The 20,791-nt window shown below is 38.0% G+C and overlaps 2 protein-coding genes across 5 annotated transcripts; one reads left to right on the top strand and one right to left on the bottom strand.

The window, feature by feature from the left end:
- Positions 1–9,615: 9,615 nt before the first annotated feature.
- LOC103927351 (UMP-CMP kinase 3-like) lies at positions 9,616–14,257 on the bottom strand. 2 transcript variants are annotated; one of them, XM_009336270.3, is made up of 10 exons: positions 14,153–14,257; positions 12,905–12,966; positions 12,603–12,654; positions 12,045–12,162; positions 11,337–11,493; positions 11,136–11,216; positions 10,903–11,010; positions 10,751–10,822; positions 10,375–10,427; positions 9,616–9,797 (listed from the first exon to the last, which is right to left on the bottom strand). In XM_009336270.3, the coding sequence occupies exons 2-9, from the start codon at positions 12,932–12,934 to the stop codon at positions 10,419–10,421; spliced, it is 627 nt and encodes a 208-aa protein (XP_009334545.2). In that variant the 5' UTR covers positions 12,935–12,966; positions 14,153–14,257; the 3' UTR covers positions 9,616–9,797; positions 10,375–10,418. The 2 variants fall into 2 exon arrangements, with proteins under 2 accessions (XP_009334545.2, XP_018498104.2); XM_018642588.2 differs by having other exon boundaries at positions 12,905–12,962; positions 14,153–14,250.
- Positions 14,258–15,416: 1,159 nt separating this feature from the next.
- Positions 15,417–18,980, top strand: LOC103927352 (methyltransferase-like protein 2). 3 transcript variants are annotated; one of them, XM_048579943.1, is made up of 9 exons: positions 15,417–16,029; positions 16,181–16,394; positions 16,877–17,016; positions 17,119–17,152; positions 17,472–17,547; positions 17,972–18,149; positions 18,251–18,340; positions 18,445–18,538; positions 18,759–18,980. In XM_048579943.1, the coding sequence occupies exons 1-9, from the start codon at positions 15,754–15,756 to the stop codon at positions 18,782–18,784; spliced, it is 1,128 nt and encodes a 375-aa protein (XP_048435900.1). In that variant the 5' UTR covers positions 15,417–15,753; the 3' UTR covers positions 18,785–18,980. The 3 variants fall into 3 exon arrangements, with proteins under 3 accessions (XP_048435900.1, XP_048435899.1, XP_009334546.2); XM_048579942.1 differs by having other exon boundaries at positions 15,425–16,029; positions 18,748–18,980; XM_009336271.3 differs by having other exon boundaries at positions 15,429–16,029; positions 17,475–17,547; positions 18,748–18,980.
- The last annotated feature ends 1,811 nt before the right edge of the window (positions 18,981–20,791 follow it).

Below are 20,791 nucleotides of genomic sequence, written 5' to 3' on the forward strand. Positions count from 1 at the left end.
CTGCTCAATAGGTGGCTACATTATAACAACATGCTGCTTATTAGGTGGCTGTGTAGAAAGCTGATTATCATCAGAAGGATGACCATTAGGAGCATGAGGTGTCTCGGCTATTTGTGGGGCATTATTGGTGTCAGGTGGTTTATAGAATGGTGATGAAGGTTCAATGCATGCACTAAACACAAGTGTATGGTGGTTGTTGTATGAGTATTTAATTCCTTTTGGCCATGGTAAGGAAATACATCCTCGTGGAAAACAACATCTTGAATCGTAAAAATATTTTTGGATTAAAGATCATATAATTTGTATGCTTTTCGTCCAAAAGGGTACCCAATAAAATTGCACTTTTTAGCTCTAACATCAAATTTATGTTTGAGATTAATGTTTATGGCATAAGCCAAACAACCAAAGTACGGAGATGTGTTTAAGAGGGTGAATGGCCAAATAATTTTTCATAAGGTTGTGAGGCCGGACAAGAGAGGTGTAGGGATGTGATTAATTAGGTAAACCGCAGTTAGAATGCACTCGTCTAAAAACGTAGATGTAAATTTGATTAAAATTATAAAGCTCGAGCTATTTGAGGGATATGTCTATGTTTGCGTTCCACAACCCCACTTTGTTGTGGTGTATAAACACATGATCTTTGAAAAACCACCCCCTAAGTACGAAAAAAATCAGACAAAGAAACAAACTCGCCCCCATTATTTGTGCATATAGTTTTGATTTTAGGATGGAATTGTGTTTCAGCATATGCCAAAAAAAAAAAAAAAAAAAAAAAGACTTAATCAAATTTTGAGTATTAGACTTATTCAGCATCAAATAAACTCATGTACAATGAGAATAATCATCAATGATTGTAAGAAAATAATGAGCCCTAGAGTGAGATGTTAATTTATGAGGCCCCTAAATATCATAATAGTTCAAAAACATGCTTAGTATTAATAGATCTTAATCCAAGACATTCGAGTTTGTTTTGCCAATGGGCAAACTTCACAAGGTTTAATGGAAGAAAGGGAAATTTTTGGAAAAGTCTTAGCTAATAAGTGAAGCTGTAATGCTGAGGGATGGCCAAGACGACGATGCCAAATAACTAAGAACACCTTGGACACCAGAAGTGGTGGAGGTAAGCGTCTTTTTGGATCCACCAGTTAGTACAACCCATTACATTATTGCCCCTAACCAATCATTGTCCTTGTGACCTCGTCTCCAGGTCCTGTAAGATACAAAAATCGGGATAAAAAGTTATTGAGTAGTGAAATGATCGAGTGAGATAGCTCACTGAAATCAAATTAACCAAGAATGAAGCAATTCCAAGAACATTATGTAGTTAAGCCAACGGAATTAATAAGGACTTTGGTTCCATCAGGTACGCCCATGGGAGGCAAGGATGGCTTTAAAGTTGCTTGAGCCAATGGAAGGCCATAAATGTGGTTTGTTGCACCACTATATAGTATCCATTCGTCAAAAATCCTACCTATGGCAGTGACTGCGTTGGCTTTGCTTTCCAGGCCTAGTTTTTGGCTCATCATTGATAAAGGTTGTTGGAACTGTTCTTGACTAAGGCTGGGCATCACGTCGGTACACCTTGTAGGAGGAATATTATTGGGTAATGGACCCCCTCCGCTGTTGGAACTGCTACCTTTAGTTTTCTTTTTGTGATCACCATCATCGGTTTCTGAAAATTTGCCATGAAGACGATAACCCTGTGAATAACCATGAAGTTTCCAACAGGTGTCAGAGGTGTGATGGTCATGGTCACAGTATGAACAATGGAGAGGTTTGCGCTCCGTTGATCGTCCCTTGCCATTGTTGCGTCACTATTGCACCGCCATGGTTATGGGTTCAATCAAGGCTTGTCTAGTGGCTATACCTCGTTGTTTCTCCTCCTGATTCAATGAGGAATAGATCTTGCGGATGGATGGAAAGGGCTGCATTGACCGTGAACCGCTCCGTACGACTTATTTGGCCTATGAGAAACTGTAGCAGCTTTTGTAGTTTTTGCTAGTTCACTGTGGGATTTGGTAGCACCATAAGAACAAGCTTCCACCGTTTGACACACCTCCATCTCATCCCATAAACTCCTCAATTTAGTGAACTAAACATTGATTGGCTGTTAGTTTTGAGTGGTACGTGAAATTTCACGTTGAATTTTGAAAAGTTGAGAGATGTTTTGTTCCAAAAATTTCTCTTTGAGATCATCCCAAACATCCTTAGCAATCCTTAAATACACAACACTGGATGATATGTCCGATGCGAAGACATTGACAATCCACATAAGTACCATGTTGTTACATCATTGCCAAAAAGCAAGTTCAGTGGTCTTCTTTGCATTTGGCTTTTCGACAATACCATCTACGAACCTTAACTTATTTTTCGCACTAAGCACAATCATCATGGAGCGGCACCAAGTGGCATAGTTATCACCCGTAAAGGGCTTAGAAACAAGCATCATTCTAGTGTGATCGGAATGATGGATGAAAAGAAGGCTAGAGGAATCTTTGGAATTACCCTTAGCATCTGAACTTGTGTCTCCCTTGGTTGAAAAGGAAATGTCCAACTTTTGGGAAGAAAAAGAAGGAAAAAAACGTAGAGGATCAAGAGCCCAGGAAGGGCTCTGATACCATCTTGAATTTAGCTTATTGGAACTTCTGAAATTTAATTCAAATGCAATAACCTTAATTATAAAAGAATATAGGTGTAATTATTTATAATTACAAGGATTGATTCCTACTACATAGCTAATTGGTACAAAGTAAGTAATCAACCCATGATATTCTCCCTTATCAACATTGATTGAAGGCTAACAAAGGAAAATATCATATGGGAATCATTGACGTTCTCAACACACCTACATTATTTTTCCCTTGCAAAGTTTGGGCGGTCAAGCATTAACACGTGAAAACAATGAGTATAGCGGAGATAAGAATGCTTCATTGGATGTGTGCGGACATGAGAAATGACAAAATTATGAACGAGGATATTCGAGGTAGGGAGCACTTTTGCTCACCACTATAAACTATGTTGTATATTCACCATACACTTAATCAATTGACACATGTTCTTTCTCTTAACTGTGGTTAATTTTTTTCAAAATTGAAAAAGTAACATTTAATATGAAAGTTAACTAAAGCTAGATGAAAGGACACATGTCAATATATTAGGTGTATGATGAGCATACATCATAGTTATGGTGGTGAGCAAAAATGATCCTATTCGAGGTAAGGTCGGTGTGACCCCAATTGGAGATAAGTGAGAGAAAATGGTTAAGGTGGTTAGAACATGTAAAATGAAGACCTATGAATGCTCTGGTTAGAAAATGCAACTATATGACAGAGGCTCAGAGTACAAAGGGTAGTCACTATGGCCTCGGTTAGTTCAAGTTTTAAAAGTCAGTCGTGATTAATTTGTTAGGTTAAATGATTCCTTAGTTAACTTTCAAATTTTAACCACTGAAATGGATAAAGAGGTTTCAGGTTTCTTTTGCTTGTTTTTCAGGATTCCTTCATTCGAGTTGCATGGACACAGAGATCTCGAGGCGAGGCTTGCAAATAGACCTAATAAGAAATCAAGGAGTCAAATGACATATATGTACATGAGGCCACTTTTACTGGCTGTTTTCTTTTCAAAACAATTCATCCATGCCAAAGTGATGCAAAGGGGTACCAGCAAAATGATATCTGTGACCAGCACAAACTCCAGGGATTTGAGGTATTTGTTGCCATCGCTCACCGACGACGAAGTATGTCGTGTTGAAGGAAACCTGATTGGAGAGAGGTTCAAGAATACTGATGTATTTGCAATGTCGTTTGAGCCCAAAAAGAGTAAAAAGGGATCAAGTCATTTGTAGTTCATCATTCACTACACTCCGATGTTTATCACAATACGTTCAAGCCGAAAAGCATAACATTCCTCAATCAATTATTAGAACTTAACAAGCATGAAATTACTAGGTTCAGGGCTACCTAACAAACCTACATGACATTCAAGATTTCCATTTCATCCATCATATAAATACTATGTTTTCAACATGATACCTTCATCCACAGAATGTAACATATTAAATAACCAACGAAGCACAAAATTATTCTCAAGCCACATTGATCAACTCATATAGTCATAATAATAACAATCATATCCAACGTCATTCCACAATCACGTCAATTAATCAATTCCATGAATCAAAGATGCATAATTTAATAGTTAACTACGTTAATCAATCAATAAGATAACATATCATTTCACGAATTTAATTAAAGAACTCTACATAATTCCCTACTTGGATTATGAGTAATAACATGGTAAATTTAATTTATATTCACAAGGTCTATTGTGGGTAATTCCCATTCACCCGAATTTGGGGTTCTGGACTAACTTATGAAAATGAGCAATAGCAAGGATTTCGGACCACTCAACGGAACTAAATTACCAAGCGACCTCTCATAATCTACTCAGACCTATCACTTGTACAATCAGTGCCTACACCAGAGAAATGGTGCACCGTCCAACAAGAACTCGGATAAGTTGCGAGGTTCAAGTAAGTGACAATAATACAATGTATATGATAATAATAAAAAGACCATCAATCAGAGTTTATAAATCTCAATTAGCATGTCACATCCCAGTTTGCATAGTAAAATATTGTCCGCTTTGGGCCACACCCTCAAGATTTTGTTTTTGGGTTTCCACCCAAAACGCGTCTTACTATAGGGAGGTGGGCATGTACATATAAGGTACATCACCTCCCCTCCCCTGGGCGATGTGGGATCTTACAATCCACCTCTTTTAAGGGCTCGACGCCCTCGTCGGCACACTTTCAGCCAGGGAATGGCTTTGATACAAAATTGTCACATCGCAGTCCGCATAGTAAGATATTCTCCGTTTTGGGCTACGCCCTCACGGTTTTGTTCTTAGGCTTCCACCGAAAATGTGTCTTAATATAGGGAGGTGGACATGTACATATAAGGCACATCACTTCCCCTCCCCTCCCCCGGGCGATGTGGGATCTTACAGAGAAATTCATACTTATGAAATCATAGCCAAATCACTAAAAACTCTGAATGAGTCACCGAGACATCCAACGGTTTTTCTAATTCAAACCACAAAGATTCTCAAAAAACTATCATTCATAAATACATTAAAAACTAGGGCTAGAGGGACGCAGTTCGGTCGAAGCCTACATAAGTAACCAAATAGGAAGTGGCCCCCCATAGCGGATTAACCAAGCAAAGCCACCCCTGAGAAGGTAACCAAGTAGGTAGTGATCCCCCATCGCGGATTAACTAAGCAAAGTCACACCTACGAAACTGTTAGGCAATGATCACCCATCGCAGATCAACCAAGCATGATCACCCCTAAGTATGTATGGCCATAAGGATCGCCCATCAAGGATTAACCAAGCACGATCCATAAATAGTATGGTCCCCTATCACGGATTAACCAAGCAGGACCATGGTCCCTTATCGTGGATTAACCAAGTAAGACCACCTTTGAAAAGATAACCAAGTAGGTAGTGACCCCCATCGTGGATTAACCAAGCAAAGTCACACCCACGAAACTGTTAGGCAGTGATCGCCCATCATGGATTAACCAAGCAGGACCATCCATGTACCAATACTACATGGTGCAGACTCGGTGTCACCTCGTGACACTAGGGTGACGGTTCTCTACTAACCCTCACGTTTAACAAACATTTCAAAAATATATATATATTTCAAAACACATTTCATAAACATTTAAAATATGCAAGTCACATAACATTTCATAAAATAGATCGATAGCAAACTTTATAAAAACAATTATTCAACATAAAACATAATTTAGAAATCCACGCTGTATCCACAAAGTATACTAGCACATAAGGGTTTCAGGGTAATAACAATATCACACATATATTAAAGTCACTCACCGAGATAAGCCCGCAAAGCCTCACTGAGTCTCTAGTGATACTAATTTTAGTATTTCAAACGATCCGAGACATGCTAACCAAAAGTCAACTCTCAATCAACGGTGGGGTCCACAACCCTAGTAATTCAATCCAAAAGATCTGCACATCATTTTTCAGATCCATAACTTTCTAAGGTCCTCATTATGCTCATATAACAACATACTAAAATCCCATCGCGATCCGACAGTCGGATCTCCGCCAATTACTAAAATTAGGTGGCTGTTAACAATTAGTTTTACAAACTTAGAATTCAATTCAGGAAGATCTATATGTTGGATTCTTGATCTATCAATTCCTAACATCCTCAAATATTACGTTGTATAACGCATTAAAGTTTGGTGACGAACCTACGGTCGGATCGTCGATTCGTACAACGATCAAGTGATGTATTGTAATGAAACTAGGTTCAAACAATCAAACCATGTCATACGGATATCAAATCTAAGATCAGGACATCAATTTATCTTAAAAAAGCATCAGCGGCCCATTAGCCACACGCCAGCGCACGCGCTGCCGTAGGTGGCGGTTTTCGATGAACGGAAACCCGATTTTCCGACTAACTCTAAAAATTACCAAATTTTACAAGAAAGTATATCTCATTAAGAGGAACAACTTTCATACCTAGTACGAAGTTCAATTCAGCCGGGAAACACCTGAAAACTGCCTCGACCCACGGGAAACCCTTGAAATAGGTGTTCTTGATTCGACTCCAAAACATCTTCGACACTCCAACCAATGCATGGGCTTTGTTCCTGAGGTTAAGGGGAGTCTATTGGTGATGGTGGTTGACAGGGTCAGCTTCGAGATTAACGGATCGCCACCATGGAACCACTACACCTACTGGTGTTGTTCCTCATGAAATCGGGCCAAATTTCACCCATTTTGGGGTGGAATTAGTAGAGGGAACGATGAGAAATGTTTTCCAGGTGGTGAGTGGCTTCAATTCACTGGAAAACCACCGTGAAAAGCATCAGAAAACATGGATGTCGTCGGGTCGGGTCGTGAGTCAAAAGGGGGTCCAGGTTTCCCTCTTTTTCTCTTCCCTCATTTCCCTTCTTTCTTCCTCCCCCGATTGGTCCATTTCCCTCCATTTTCTCTCCTTTCCTTTCCAACACAGCCACACACGTGGCACATCAAATTTGCTGAGCTTTCTAAATTTATGGTCAAATGACCATTTTGCCCTCAACTTCATTCATTTATAACTCTTTCGTTATAATTCCAAATTACATTCCGTTTGCGCCCATATGTTCATATCGACGACTATTATCCAAATATGTAAATAAAAGTCACAAAACATATAGGAATTAAATACATCCTTGAAAATCCACTTAATTCACTAAGGGCATTTTCGTCCCTTTACTTATCAAAAAATTTATAAGCCGCAAATATATAAGCGTTGAAACTACGAATACGAATACAAAATACGGAATGCATAATTTTAAATAGTGAAATCCGGGGATGGCATTTCACAGAAATAGGATTTTCCTACACCTTAAAATGACCAAATTGTCCTTGTATACAAATGGGTTACTAAAAAAATTCCAATCCTCATTTCTCATTTTGTAGAGAGAGAAACAGATAGGAGAGAGAGAAAATCTCGCTCGCCCAATTCAGCCCATCTGTCTTCTTCATCCAAGAACTCTCTCTCTAATCTACCCAACTTCTTTATCCAAGCTCTCTCTCTTTCTTTTTCTCTCTCTTTCTCCTCTCTCTCTACATTTCGAATATGCACAAAGCTCTCTCTCTAACCCACCCATCTTCTTCGATTTTTACCTTTTCATTTGTGAACTAAATTTGCTTAATTTTGCTTTTTTATTGATAAATTTTTGGAGTTGAAGTGATTGGTTTGGTGTTTCTTGGAGGAGACCCAAATCCTTCAATTCTGGTTTTTTTTTTATTTTTTTTTATTTTGTTTTATCATTTCTCTGATTTATATGTGGATTTTCATTTCTTCTGTCTTCTCCTTCCTCTGCTCCTTCTCTCGATCCAAATTTACAGGCACTAAAATAGGATTTGTTTTGGCTGCAGTTAAATGAAAAAACGTATTAAAGGTCAGTTGCCTTTTGGAGAAGAGATAATTTTGAGGAAAAAGAGAGAAATTAGTGTGGAAAGAAGGAAGAGAAAATGATATGGACGAAATTGTTTCGTGTACTCGTTTGCTCTCTTTGTATTAAGCTCGCTCATACACTGCATGTACACAACATGCACATGTTATGCTCACAGATCTGAGCTCAACCCAAAAACTCATAGCTCACAACTCTCTCTTTGAAATTAGAAAAATGACGCAATCAGATAAATGACCCTAAACTTTATATGAAGAATTGAAGATTCGTTAATTTGAATTTGGTATCAAGTTTAATTGGGTTCAAATATTTCAAGGATTTGAAAATTGTAGTTTGATGGGCACAAAAGAACCCAACTGATCAAAGGAAATTGTTTCACGAACTCGTTCGCTTTTTTAGTGTTTGCAAGACCTGTCTCTAAATCAAAGGAAAAAGTAGTAAACTACGTTAATGCGAAAAGTATCAAAGATGTAAATAGGCACCATATACACTATATGCACAGCACATGCACATAATATGTACAGTACATACACATGATATGCACAGAACGAGAGAAACTTTACCAGCAAAGTATTGGTATAGTGAATACAATTAAAACATAATTGTTACGTATATAAGGTTACAATGACAGTTTGAAAAGTCTTGTTACGTACATCAATCATCGCTTAACTGTGCACGTGGAAAACATGATACTGGTTGTCGTTATTTCATGGACACGCATGACGCTTAACATCCTCTACGCGTTTTCTTAATTTTGTTATTTGCGGAGGCCAACTAGGTTGTGGTCATCATACTCACTAAATTCCGGGCCACAACATACGTGCATCATAACTAGTGAACATTCTCGCTTCTTATATTAAGATGTAGCCATGCACATCATATGCACACCACAGACACAGTACGGGAAAATTTTCACAAATTTCTACAATTGGACACTTGAACCAGAAATTGTTCCATCCCAGTTTGTAGCACGTCAAAACTTGAAATTTATTCCACAACCCATACGCCCCAACATGAAACACAAACCTTAATTTAACTTCTAAGTATTAATTCGTCTTACAAACAACTCATTATTCCATAAATCATTGATGAAGGAAATTGGAAATAAACACCCTACCTTACCATGTCTGCCTGAAGCTTTAGTCGCCGAAAAAAATGGAACTTTCTGGCCAAAATAGAAAATATGATACAAAACCCAACTCACTCTTCTCACCTCTCTCTTGCATCCATTTGCTCGAAATCAAAGGTATAAGGTCAACCCAAAACCCAACTCACTCTTCTCGCCTCTCTTTAGACTTCCCTCTCTTCGAAATCGAAGCTCTGAGATCTAAACTCAACCCATAAACCTAGAGCTCACAGAGCTCTCTCAACATCCCTCTGCTCCAAATAAGAACAGTGATGCAATGGGCTGATGATTTTTAGTATTTATATGTGGGTATTTTAGTAATTTCGATTTTGTGCATGGTCGGTCTGTTCTATTTTTGTATCAAGAATCTTTGCAAGCGAATCACTCTTGCAACAATTTTCTGTACTTTTTTTTTATATATCTTTCAATATTTCGTGTAATTCGAACTATTTTTCCAAAATAACCAAAAATGGATCACATCAAACTCGAAATCGGAACATTATTCCAATAATTATTACTATAAATCTTAAATTTAGAATACAATCATAATGTAAGGCTAGAGGGATACACCTCAATTGCGTAAAATAATACAACCTTGAATAATAAGTAAGCAATAGGAATAAAACCTGCCAAAGAATACACTATATGCAGCTCGCAATTGCATCACCTGAAAGAAAGATACCATTGAAAACGAAATGGTTAATATTGGCATTGGGTAAAAAGTGAGAGTGCTTCTGTGCATGTATGTCGGGACGGGGGTGTGGCAGTCGAACGGAACATGGGCTATGGGCATTCGAATATGTTCAATGGCATTGTTTACTTACATTTAACTGTTAAGAATCCCATTTGCAAAGCAGTTGATTTGGAAAGTCTGTTTTTCGGCCGATGATCACAAACCAAATTTAAACAATGCATGTAACAAATTTATGACTCTTTGACAACATCATACTTTGTCAACCCTAAAAAGTGACAATAACAGTTCGGATTCCTGGTCGAAGATGGAAAACCTACTGTCACCAGCATCATTGTTATTGTTTGCCTTTATTCCATCCGCATGTCGGTCTGTCAATTGGGTTCTCATATTCCATTCTTATTCTATTTCTATTTAGAGTTCTTAGATTCCTGGTCTTAAATGGAAAGCGAAAAAGGAGAATGTGTGCTTTAGTGCAAAATGAAAGCGAAACGAGGTAATATCAAAGCATGTGTCAACTGTTATTCTTGTCGTTCAAGATTAAGGTTTCTACCTCAATAGTCATAGGATCTGAAATCTTGGTTACAATCGCAGCAATTAATCAGCCTGTAACAGCAAAAAGGGACGTCAATGACACGGAAAATATGCACATATTCAAATGAATGCTAGATTCTGCCCCCGCGCCCCCCCCCCCCCGGGGGGGTGATGTTGTCGGTCGTGTGGGAACAACACGATATTCTTATTAAATGTAGTTAAAGTTAATGTCAATGACACGCAAAATGTAATCACATTTGCGGCAAACTGAGGTCACACAAATTCATCGATTCTAATAGAGCTAGTAAGAAAATATACCCCCATGAACTCACTTCCTAATCAAATCTTACACCATTATATCCGCAACAAGATTAAGCATGGCTATGGCCATTTACCTTCTCATTTTTTGGTTCAAAAATAGCTTTAACGGACTCAAAAACCTCTTCAACAGGCCTTCCAGCATCAATCTGAGAGTGAAAACAACAATGATTCCAACAAACATGCAAGATTATATTGTTAAAAAAAGTAAAACCAATTGAAGAATTACCTTCCGAACTTTCCCCTTGGAGTTGTAGTACTCTATCACAGGGAGACTAGAATCTTGGAAAACCTTAAACCGCTTCCTTATTGTTTCTATGTTATCATCCTCTCTTCCCTTCATTGGCCCAACAAAGGAAACACAAAGCATCACCATAATTAGGTCGGAAACAAAAAAGAGATGAAATCATTATACCAAGACAATATACATATTCCTCTACAAGAAAAAATCACATATTTTACCTGGTTCCTACCCAAAAGCCGCCTCTCCATCTCTTCCTCAGAACAGTCAAAAAACAAGACAAATGAAGGCTCGATTTTAGTCTGCAAAATCATTAACACGGTTTGCCATTGGCTTCAACATGTAAATAAACCCCTATGAAAACTAGTCAATCACCGAAAACTGTAATTAAGTCATGAGGAAAGGTTATCCAGAGGGCTCACCACAGCCTCAAATGCAGCACGATTTTCCTCATTACGAGGAAACCCATCAATGAGAAACTTGTCATTACCATTTTCCAGCATTGCTCGTTCAAGAAGTTTAATTGTTACTTCAGAAGGAACAATCTTTCCTTCTTTAATCATGTTCGAAATCATGGTCCTGTCAACCATTAAAAAAAAGTGTTGTTAAATGAGAAATGTAAAATAATTATGATGGGCATACAAAGTCCAGAGTAAAGACTAACTTTGCAATCATTTTTCATTTAAGACGACTTAAAACAAGACACAACACAGGCAAGCATCCTCAACCGTATCATCAACCTTGCCCCTCAAGTAACGCTACACGACATCTTATGAAAGAGAAACTGTTGGGTGACGGAATCATGGTAACTGGAGATGACTTTTAGCATACTCAAGAAGCAGAATGCTACCCTCATCATGTATCCCTTTACTATAAAACGCCAAAAGTAGATTACACAACCATTGAAACATTGGAAAGATAAATACCATGCAAACAGATCCAAACTAAAAAGTAAACAATAAGATCACCAGATGATGACACAGAACAGCACACAGGAAATCAACGCTTATGTGTGTGTCCCAAGCCAAATACTTTTACAGAAAGAGTTGGTTTTCAGTCAATGCTTCAACCTAAAAGGATTGTAGTTTTGAAAATGAACATTGTACAGATTAAAAGACGATATGCCATACCCATTTTCAGAGCCAGACTTGATTTCTGCTCTAAGAAGATCGCCAGCACTGAGATGGGTAAACCCAAAGTGCTGAACAATGTTTGCACATTGAGTACCCTTTCCGCTGCCTGGGCCACCTATAAAATTAAAAGAAACAACTGATAAGAGCATCCATAGGTACCTCACAAGAAAGGAGACTGGCAGCTTTAGTGTAGCTACTGGAATTAAGGAAAAAACAAAAAAACTAAACAGAAAATGTACAATTAAAATACAGCTACGACAACAAATGAGAGGAATCTAAACAAACCTAAGGATCATATCAATAATTAGTACTCCAATGTCATGAGTAAACTGAAATGAAAACTTAGATAGCCTATCTATCATACTTAAACATCATCTCTTTGACATACAGGACTCTTAAATCATGCACTTGTTTTCATTAAACTCTTAAGCCAAAAGAAAAGATGGATATTAAAATCATGAGCCAAGATTAGTGGTTCTTATCCCAGGTTGCTAGCATCTCAGAAAAACAAGGATGATTAGAATACAACTAGTCCTAGTTCCATAATTTTCTTACCCAAGACAAAAACAACTGTAGGGTTCAGATCAGCTAAGCTTCCATTAGCCTCCTGCAATAGGATGAATTTCTCAATTTAAGCTTAAAGTAGTATGAAATGAAACAACAAATATTATAGGTACACATATTGAAATCAGAAAAAAGAATAATGTCCTCCGGGAGTCTGGAGAAGACTAAATAAAAGCATTTCATTTCTCAGTAAATTTAGCAATATCAACTTAAGTGACAAAGTTTCCAGAAGAAACCGTGCATAATTTTAGAAACCTCAATAAAAAATAAATTAAAAAAAACCCGAGATATACCTTCTTTCCGGCATCAACAACTTCACCCATGAGCACCAACTACTCGTCTCTGAATATCCTATCTACACAAACCAGAACATTGCCATTACAAAATTTTACTTGGACCAAAAAAACCATGTTTATGCTTGAATGTGCAAAAATAGTTGATAAGCTAAGAAACTGTCTTGTACGCATGGCACATATATGCTTCCATTTACACATATAAATATATTAATTTTCCACCACAGCGGTCTGAATAGCCAGTGTCTTGTGCATCACAATTGAACCATAAAACTCCCATTATAGTCCAAACTACCCTTCATAAAGTGTCTTTTAACAAGTCTTCTAAACTGTGTGATATATAAAAGCAGGGGGCCATATATATCAGAATCAAATTTTAGTCCCAGTGTTGTAAAGTTTACTTCTCCAAAGTGAAATACAAAAATTCAACAAAAAGCATAGATTTGATTAAAGTGATCAGAAAACTTCAAAAAAAATGTAGAAAATATCTCAGAGATTGGACTTTTCCCATCTATAATTTTAAAATCATTCAATTATTCAAAGATCCAACACAGACAAACAGTGAGATTAATTCGGATGCAAAAAAGCAGGCATGCAAGGAGACAAAAAAAAATTCTGTTTCAATTTAATGCAGAAGCTCCACCATTTCTCATTGCAAGTAAAATCAGCATATAAAAAAATTCAAAATTTTACTCTCAATCTTTCCCTCCCTTTTTCCTCCTAGATCAATTTAACACCAATTAGAACTACGTCGAGATCTAACAAAAATTTATGCTATCAGAGACTAGAAATGCCGAAATTCATCAAATCATGCAACGTGAATAGATGTCAAAGCATCATGGAGACTCAGATCGAGCACTAAACCGAGTACGCAAGATGAAATCTACATAAACACTGTCAAAAATGTCAAATGAATAAACATAAAAAGAAAAATCTTGAGACTTTCCACTCCCTTCCACGAAACCAAACCAAATAGACACGGATCAAAACCGCATCGATCAGATCCACGCAAAAAAAAAATCAAAAATCAAAATCAAAAAGTTCAAAATCCGATCAAATGCGAGCTCAAAAATCACCAAAAACACAAAATCCAATCGAAATTAAACAATCCGACGACGTTTACTAGTCAAATCAAGCATTAACAAACACGATGCGGAGCAAAAGAATTCGATCGCAGAAACGCAGATCAAAACCTAATTCCATTGCATCAAATGCTAATCGAAAGCGCGAATTGAGAAGAAGCCATACCTGTGTGCGAATTTTGGTACGAAGATCTGAGCTGCGCTGCGTTCTGGGAGCTGTGGTGGCTCTGGTTTTTCTTAAATAGAAGAAAGAGAGGGAGGGGGGAGGACTTTGTTTTGAATGGAAGAAAGGCAATGACCCTTTGCGCGTTTTCGTCGGTAAGGGTAAAATGGGAATTTCGCGGAGTGGGAAAAATTTTGCGTACGTGCAACGGCTAAAGCCTGCCTACCGATTTGGTCAATTCGCATTTCATATGATTTTAAAATATTTTTTTGAGTGATGGATTTCAAAAAATTGTAAAATCCTTACAACTTTTAAATTGATTTTCAAGGATTCTTATTAAGTTGGATTAAAGATTTGAATGGATTTTGAGAGATTTCTCATCATTTAAAGAATTATTTTTTAAATAGAAAATTTAAAAAGAAAAAAACTTGAAAAAAAAATCTAAGAACTTTATCTAGTTCTCCCAATCCTCCATGTTTTCCCGATGCCCAGTTCTCCCTAATGAATTTCACCCATTAATTTAAAATGCCTTGCCATCCAAGATGAACCGTGTGCCATTCCTCCCCACAAAACTCAACTTCATCTTGTCACGAAAATTCGACCCAAGTTACCAAAAGACATGTAGATGAAGGCTACATACGAAGTGAATCCAATAATTGGACATAGCACATGCCATTTCGTGCCACTACCATTTTATTCCTCGTTGCAGAGGACCTCAAAATCATAAAATGGAAGAATTGCTTCAGCATTACATCAGCCTTACAAGAGCAACGAAAGACTTCTCACAAGCAACTGGCATCAAAGCATTGTTGATGCATTAAGGAAAATATATTGTTCAACTATGAAGAGACACAAACAATAGCAATTAAAGGGATTCAATGATCAACTAGTACCAATCACATTGGTATTTACGAAATTTCACAAAGAACAAGCATACCACGATGAAAGTTCATTTACCAAGTCAGCTTCCTCCAAAAACATCCATGTGTTTTACAAATGAATATATACAATATACTTAACCAAAACTTGAATTAACCCTATCTCTAACTATGTATTGTGACAACACTATAAATAGGTTCACTCCTATGTAAATAGGAAAACAATCTCAGTATTAGCAATGAATGCGCATATTACCTTGTCAAGGAGTGATGCAGTGGATAATTAGCTTGATTTGCCCTTGCATGTTGTACACCTCCAAAAGCAATCTAACAAGAATAATGAAATGGGAAGAGAGAAAGAAAGAAAGCTCGGTTGCAGAGTGGACAGAAAGAGAGAGAAAGAAATCAAAGGGGGTTAGAAAGAAATCCTAGGGTAGAGGTAGGATTCTTTTTAATCTTTTTAAGCTTATCAACTCTTCTCAAATCCTCCAAAATCACTTATTCAATGAAATCCTTTAAAATCTATAAAAATCTTTTAAAATCTTAGTTGATTATACCAAAATTCTAAAATCCTTTAATTAACCACCTTGTATTTAAATGAATTCTCTTAAATTCTTTTAAAATCCTAATTATCTACTAGATTCTAAATTCTTTTAAAATTCAAATAAGAGTACACCCTAAGGATTTCTAACAGCCGAACTGAACGCCGAAACCTACACGGCGATAATGGAGGACTCGAAACCAGCCGGCAAGCTATCGACGTTTTTGGACTCCGGCGTGTACCGGTTCGAAGACTCGACCGCCGTTTTCATCGACCCGGTTCGCGTCCTCAACCGCTCCTACACCCGGTTCAGGGTGTCCCCTTCCGCCTACTACTCCCGCTCATTCAAATCCAAAATTCAAGAGCCTAGGGTGTGTTCGAATTCCAGAAAGCGGATGCGGAAGGAGAAGAAGCCTCAGACTCTCAATGACAGAGAACGCGCCGCCGATCAACGCCATCAGGTAATCGCTCTCTCGCTGGCTCAATGCCTGTTTGGTTGACTAGAAAATGTTGCAAGGCTTATTGGTTACTGAGAAAATGTTGGAAAGAGTTTTGTGATTTGTGATTGAAATTCAGACGGAGACTAGTGTTTGTATGGTTTTTTTGTTGCAGGAAGCAAGACCTTTTTTGCTGAAGGCGCATAAATCTCTACTTAGATCAACTGAGCTTTTAGAGGTTGTGAGCAATTTGAGGGATGATTTCGATAATTCAGCTTCGTCTCCCAGCACTACGCAGTCGCTGGTTGAACTCGGGCGGGTCTGGCAGGCGCCGCTGTATGAGATAACTTTAAATTCGCAATCACATGACAATGCAAGCGAAGATGGAGGTCGGTTTTGTTATTCGAAATTTTTTGCCTTTGATTCTTTTTGTTTTTTGGATAAAAGTTGAAATGTCGCCTTTTTTTATTTTATCAAGATTATTATTAGCTGCTTGTCAGCTGGTGCTGGATTGCTTGATAATTGAAATAAATTCTAATGTAATTGTAAATATTATTTAAAGTTTTGCTCGCCAAACCATTCCACTACAGAAGAAAAAACTTGAGTTAGATCTTGGAAATGCTCGGCTCATATGGATGCTCATCATCTGTCCTTTCTTCTGTTAGCTATCTCAACTCTTCAATTCGAGTTCTAATTGCTATAAAAAAATGTTATCCAATTGAGTTGTGAGTTTGTTCCAGTAGACTATATAAACATGATGATGCTATCATGTTGCGTGGTTTGCATATTTCTGGAATGTGAAATGTCTTTGTATTTTTTCGACAGAGAATTGTATCTACTAATCCCAGTGAACTGTACTCTGTTTTCTCAGGTTCCCCTGTCATGGAATACTGTAAACAACGAGCAGTCCCTGTGTTTAACAACTTAGTCATTAATGAGACCAGTGAAGATGTGGAGGCTGAACTTTTGGGCAGTCGATATATCTTACCTCCGGAGAGTTCCTTCTACATGGTACGCTGACATTACTGACTTTTTTTCTTTTAAACGCACAGATGAACTCCGTTAGGTAGTTTACAATGTTTCTTACATGTTTTGTTTTCTATCATGTGGAAGTCTGATCTGGGGCAGATTCACAATCTAATTCCTGGTAATTCCTGCATTTCAAACCCGTATTATCTGCAAAACCTGTTTCTGAATGTGTAAACAACTTAAGTTCTGTAGGAGTAAATTGCACAAACTAGATGCTTCATGCTTAAAGTCTCTTGCTATGTTTTTTTTTTTTTTATTTTTTTTGTATTGTTTTGTACTGTAAATTGGAAGAAATGTGATGTACATTTACTAGCATGATGATGTCTAGAGCTAATTTCATGAATTTTTGCAAGGCAAAGTATTCGTTTAGGTAGAATCATTTTGCAAGTTCACTCTATAGTTGTTATTGTAGCTTAAATTTTGTACTTTTTGTGCAGCAGAGTCTGATTGTGGCTTCAATCTTATTGTTGTTGATCCGCCATGGGAAAATGGAAGTGCACGTCAAAAGCTGAGGTAGGCATTCTACCTTATTATGCTTTCTCGCCTAAAGAACCTGCAAGCCTTTTCTAATAACCTACCCAGGCATCTCCTGTATTTTGAACTTTTTAATGGAATTGAAAGCATACTCACCCTGTAAGAGTGTGCCGCTTACTGTTGTTAAAGAGTAAAAAGTGACATTAAAGGGATGTTAATCCAAGTGACTATTGTAAAATTTGTCCTATTGTCTTAATTAACAGATCAACCGATCAACCATGGAAAATTTTCTTAATTTATGTTATTAATTTTGGTAGTTAAGTTCGTTGAAACATTTTGGAGTTGTAGATGAGTGGCTGATGCAGATTTGATATGTAGCATGAACTAGCGTTAATATGGGCTACAAGCTGCTAGGAACTTGTCATTTTTTTCACTAACTATGTGGTTGTCACTGTTATTATAGGTACTCAACTTTGCCCAACCGATATTTCTTATCCCTTCCCATCAAGCAATTGTGTCACACAAATGGAGCACTTGTTGCTTTATGGGTGACCAACAGGGAGAAGTTGCGTGGCTTTGTCGAGAAGGAACTTTTTCCTGCATGGGGAGTCGAATATGCAGCTACTTGTTACTGGTTGAAGGTTCTCAGTTTGGGTGTGTGTTTTTGTTTTCATAGTGAATAAACTTGGCTATAGTTTAGTGAATTCACTTTGACAAGGTCTGGTTCTATTGACTGTCGAAGGTCAAAGCAGATGGTTCTTTGATAGGCGATTTGGACCTCTTTCATCACAGGCCATATGAGTGCCTTCTATTGGGCCTTTGTCCAGGGAAGGTTAGTTTTCACCATATGCAGCAGCCTGTTCTTTTGCTTATGCCTTATGGTTTAGATTTTAGCATTAGTAATCTTCTTCTGCGTGTGACGTTGATACTGTATAGGCTACGGATGACAATTCAAGATCCAAACCTATACCAGATAATCAAATCATGTTAAGCATACCAGGAGACTACTCAAGGAAGCCCCCGGTAGCAAGTAAGTTTAGTCTTGTAACCGACGCTATACTATAACCCTTTTATTAGTAGTGTTTATGTACTCGCTACTTTCCCATTCATTGGAATCATTTTATCCTTCTTTAATTTTTTGTGTGGAGGAACTGATCACATGTTTGATACTCAGGCGTCCGGTTGTCAATTAGGCAATACAGTATTTACTGATATACGTTCTCTTGTACCTTTTATTAGGATTTTTACAGGAGTATTCTCCGGGACTCCAACGTAGTCGGTGTGTTGAACTATTCGCCAGAGAAATGACTGCCGGATGTGTTTCTTGGGGGAATGAACCCCTTCATTTTCAGGAGTCAGGAAATTTTACGAGGGGGTAGCTGCTTGTAATTTGCATCCCATACGTTAAACGACGTTGTGTTGTTTATCTTTGTAACGATTCTTTTATTATCTTTTTACTTCTCACACCTTTATTAATTTTTGTTCTTTGATCTTCTTCAATTCATCTGATCGGACGGCTAAAAATTAGAAGAGTGTGTGGATATCACACCCCTTAGATGAAATGTACTCTTCTCAAACTAACGTGAAAGGAGAAGAACAAGAGTTTCCCCAAATGAGAACTTTTTAAAACAATCATTTGAAACTTCCACAAGCTTTTGCAGCATTACATCAAATTAACAATTATGCAGATTTCTCGCTTCCTTAACAACTAACTATTTCACTCACTAAATTTAAGATCCGAACCTTTTTTAAAATTCGAGATCTAAATAATTTTTCCATTGTGCTCAGTTCTATCAATCCCTGCGAATATTTTAAAAGGTGAAGGTGAAGGTGAAATTCGGGGGAGATTGGAAGGAAACATAGCCTAAAAAGGGTTGATAATTTGAATTAATTAAACCTTGGAAGAGATGCCAATGGGAAACAACTAGCTAATCAAAGAAGAAGTTGAAGAGATTTTCCCCTCTTCCAAACTCCAGTCCTCTTGTTTGCCTCAAAATTGTCAATTCTAGCGAGTAGGGTTTTGTCATGTTAGGTGAGTTGTTTACATCATACATACCATAAATGGGTATTAAGTGGGTTGGGCCATGTGCGCTTAGGCCAGAACTTGTCTAGGCGTGGCCCGGCACATTGGACTTGATTTTTGGGCGCGACCCGCCCATTTTTTGACAAATTATACCGTGCTGTATCTTATTTAAACGTGTAACGCTCATGTCATGCTCCTACTTAGGGGCGGGCACGGGTCAGGCCAGGCTCAAATTTAGCAGAACTGGACCTATGTAAATAGTGATGGGGCGAGTCGAGTCTGGTAATGGGATTTCAGAATTTGGAACCGGACCTAACCCAACTCGTTTGAAACAGGCCGAAACGGGGCTGGGTCCATGAGTCCAATATCATTTTTCTTTGTCAACCACAAATGATGAGACAAATTAATTATAGGGTAAATTACACAAACCTACCTCAACTATATGTCGCACCACAATTTCATACCTTATGTTTTAAACATTGCAATGTCATACCTCCGTTAGTGATTTTGTTAAATTGGTTGTTAAGTGATGATTTGGCAAATGGAGGGTCCATATATTCACTGACGTGCCAATTCACTTGTGCCATGAAGAAATTATATATAAAATATCATTAAAAAAAATAAAATAAAAATTGTCAAAAATTAAATTTAAAAAAAGTGGGCCCACCCCCCTTTAAATCACCAAATCCACCTTCTTCTCCTACCTTCCTCATCCCTCGCCAACCTCCTTCTCAATATGAATTCAAACTCTGAAACCAATTCCCATATCTCCCAATCCTCCCTCAACTCAATTCCCAAACACCCACTCATGGATTCCTTCAATCCCAATTCCTATGCATCAATTCCCAAACAGATGAATCTGCACCGATCGAATAGTCCTGAATCGCGAAAGACATTCTCCTCCGAACTGGCCTAATCCTCGTCGTCGCCGTCTTCCTCTCCATTCACAACATCCCCCAAAAGTTCATGGCCAACCTTCGTTATCGTTTCTGCAACAAACCTGTCTCTCAAGCCAAGCGTCATAGGCGCCCAGTTCCTCGCCCAGTCCCGATTCGCCGATTCCCGCTCTTCTTCCATCTCATTCTCCTAACAGGCCCTCGATGAGGTCGAGAAGGCCATCGTCCTGGACCCCAAAGACGCTGCCACCCACATCCTTAAAGCCCTTGCCCTCGACGCTTAGGGATTCAAGACCTCAACCCTCGATGCCATTGACGTTGCATTGTCCCCTCTCTGCCGCAAGAGCCTAACCAAAGAAGATTG

The sequence above is a fragment of a genome, unplaced genomic scaffold (assembly GCF_019419815.1).
Source record: "Pyrus x bretschneideri cultivar Hongxiangsu unplaced genomic scaffold, Pyrus_bretschneideri_v1 Contig14, whole genome shotgun sequence".
NCBI lineage: Eukaryota > Viridiplantae > Streptophyta > Magnoliopsida > Rosales > Rosaceae > Pyrus > Pyrus x bretschneideri.

Coding starts and splice junctions, on each gene's coding strand:
- LOC103927352 (XM_048579942.1), top strand. CDS start 15,754: ATGGAGGACTCGAAACCAGCCGGCAAGCTATCGACGTTTTTGGACTCC. Junction 16,395..16,876: donor CAATGCAAGCGAAGATGGAG/GTCGGTTTTGTT, acceptor CTGTTTTCTCAG/GTTCCCCTGTCATGGAATAC. Junction 18,150..18,250: donor CTACTTGTTACTGGTTGAAG/GTTCTCAGTTTG, acceptor TGACTGTCGAAG/GTCAAAGCAGATGGTTCTTT.
- LOC103927351 (XM_009336270.3), bottom strand. CDS start 12,934: ATGGGTGAAGTTGTTGATGCCGGAAAGAAG. Junction 11,494..12,044: donor AAGTCTGGCTCTGAAAATGG/GTATGGCATATC, acceptor AATGGTTGACAG/GACCATGATTTCGAACATGA. Junction 11,217..11,336: donor GTGCTGCATTTGAGGCTGTG/GTGAGCCCTCTG, acceptor ATGATTTTGCAG/ACTAAAATCGAGCCTTCATT.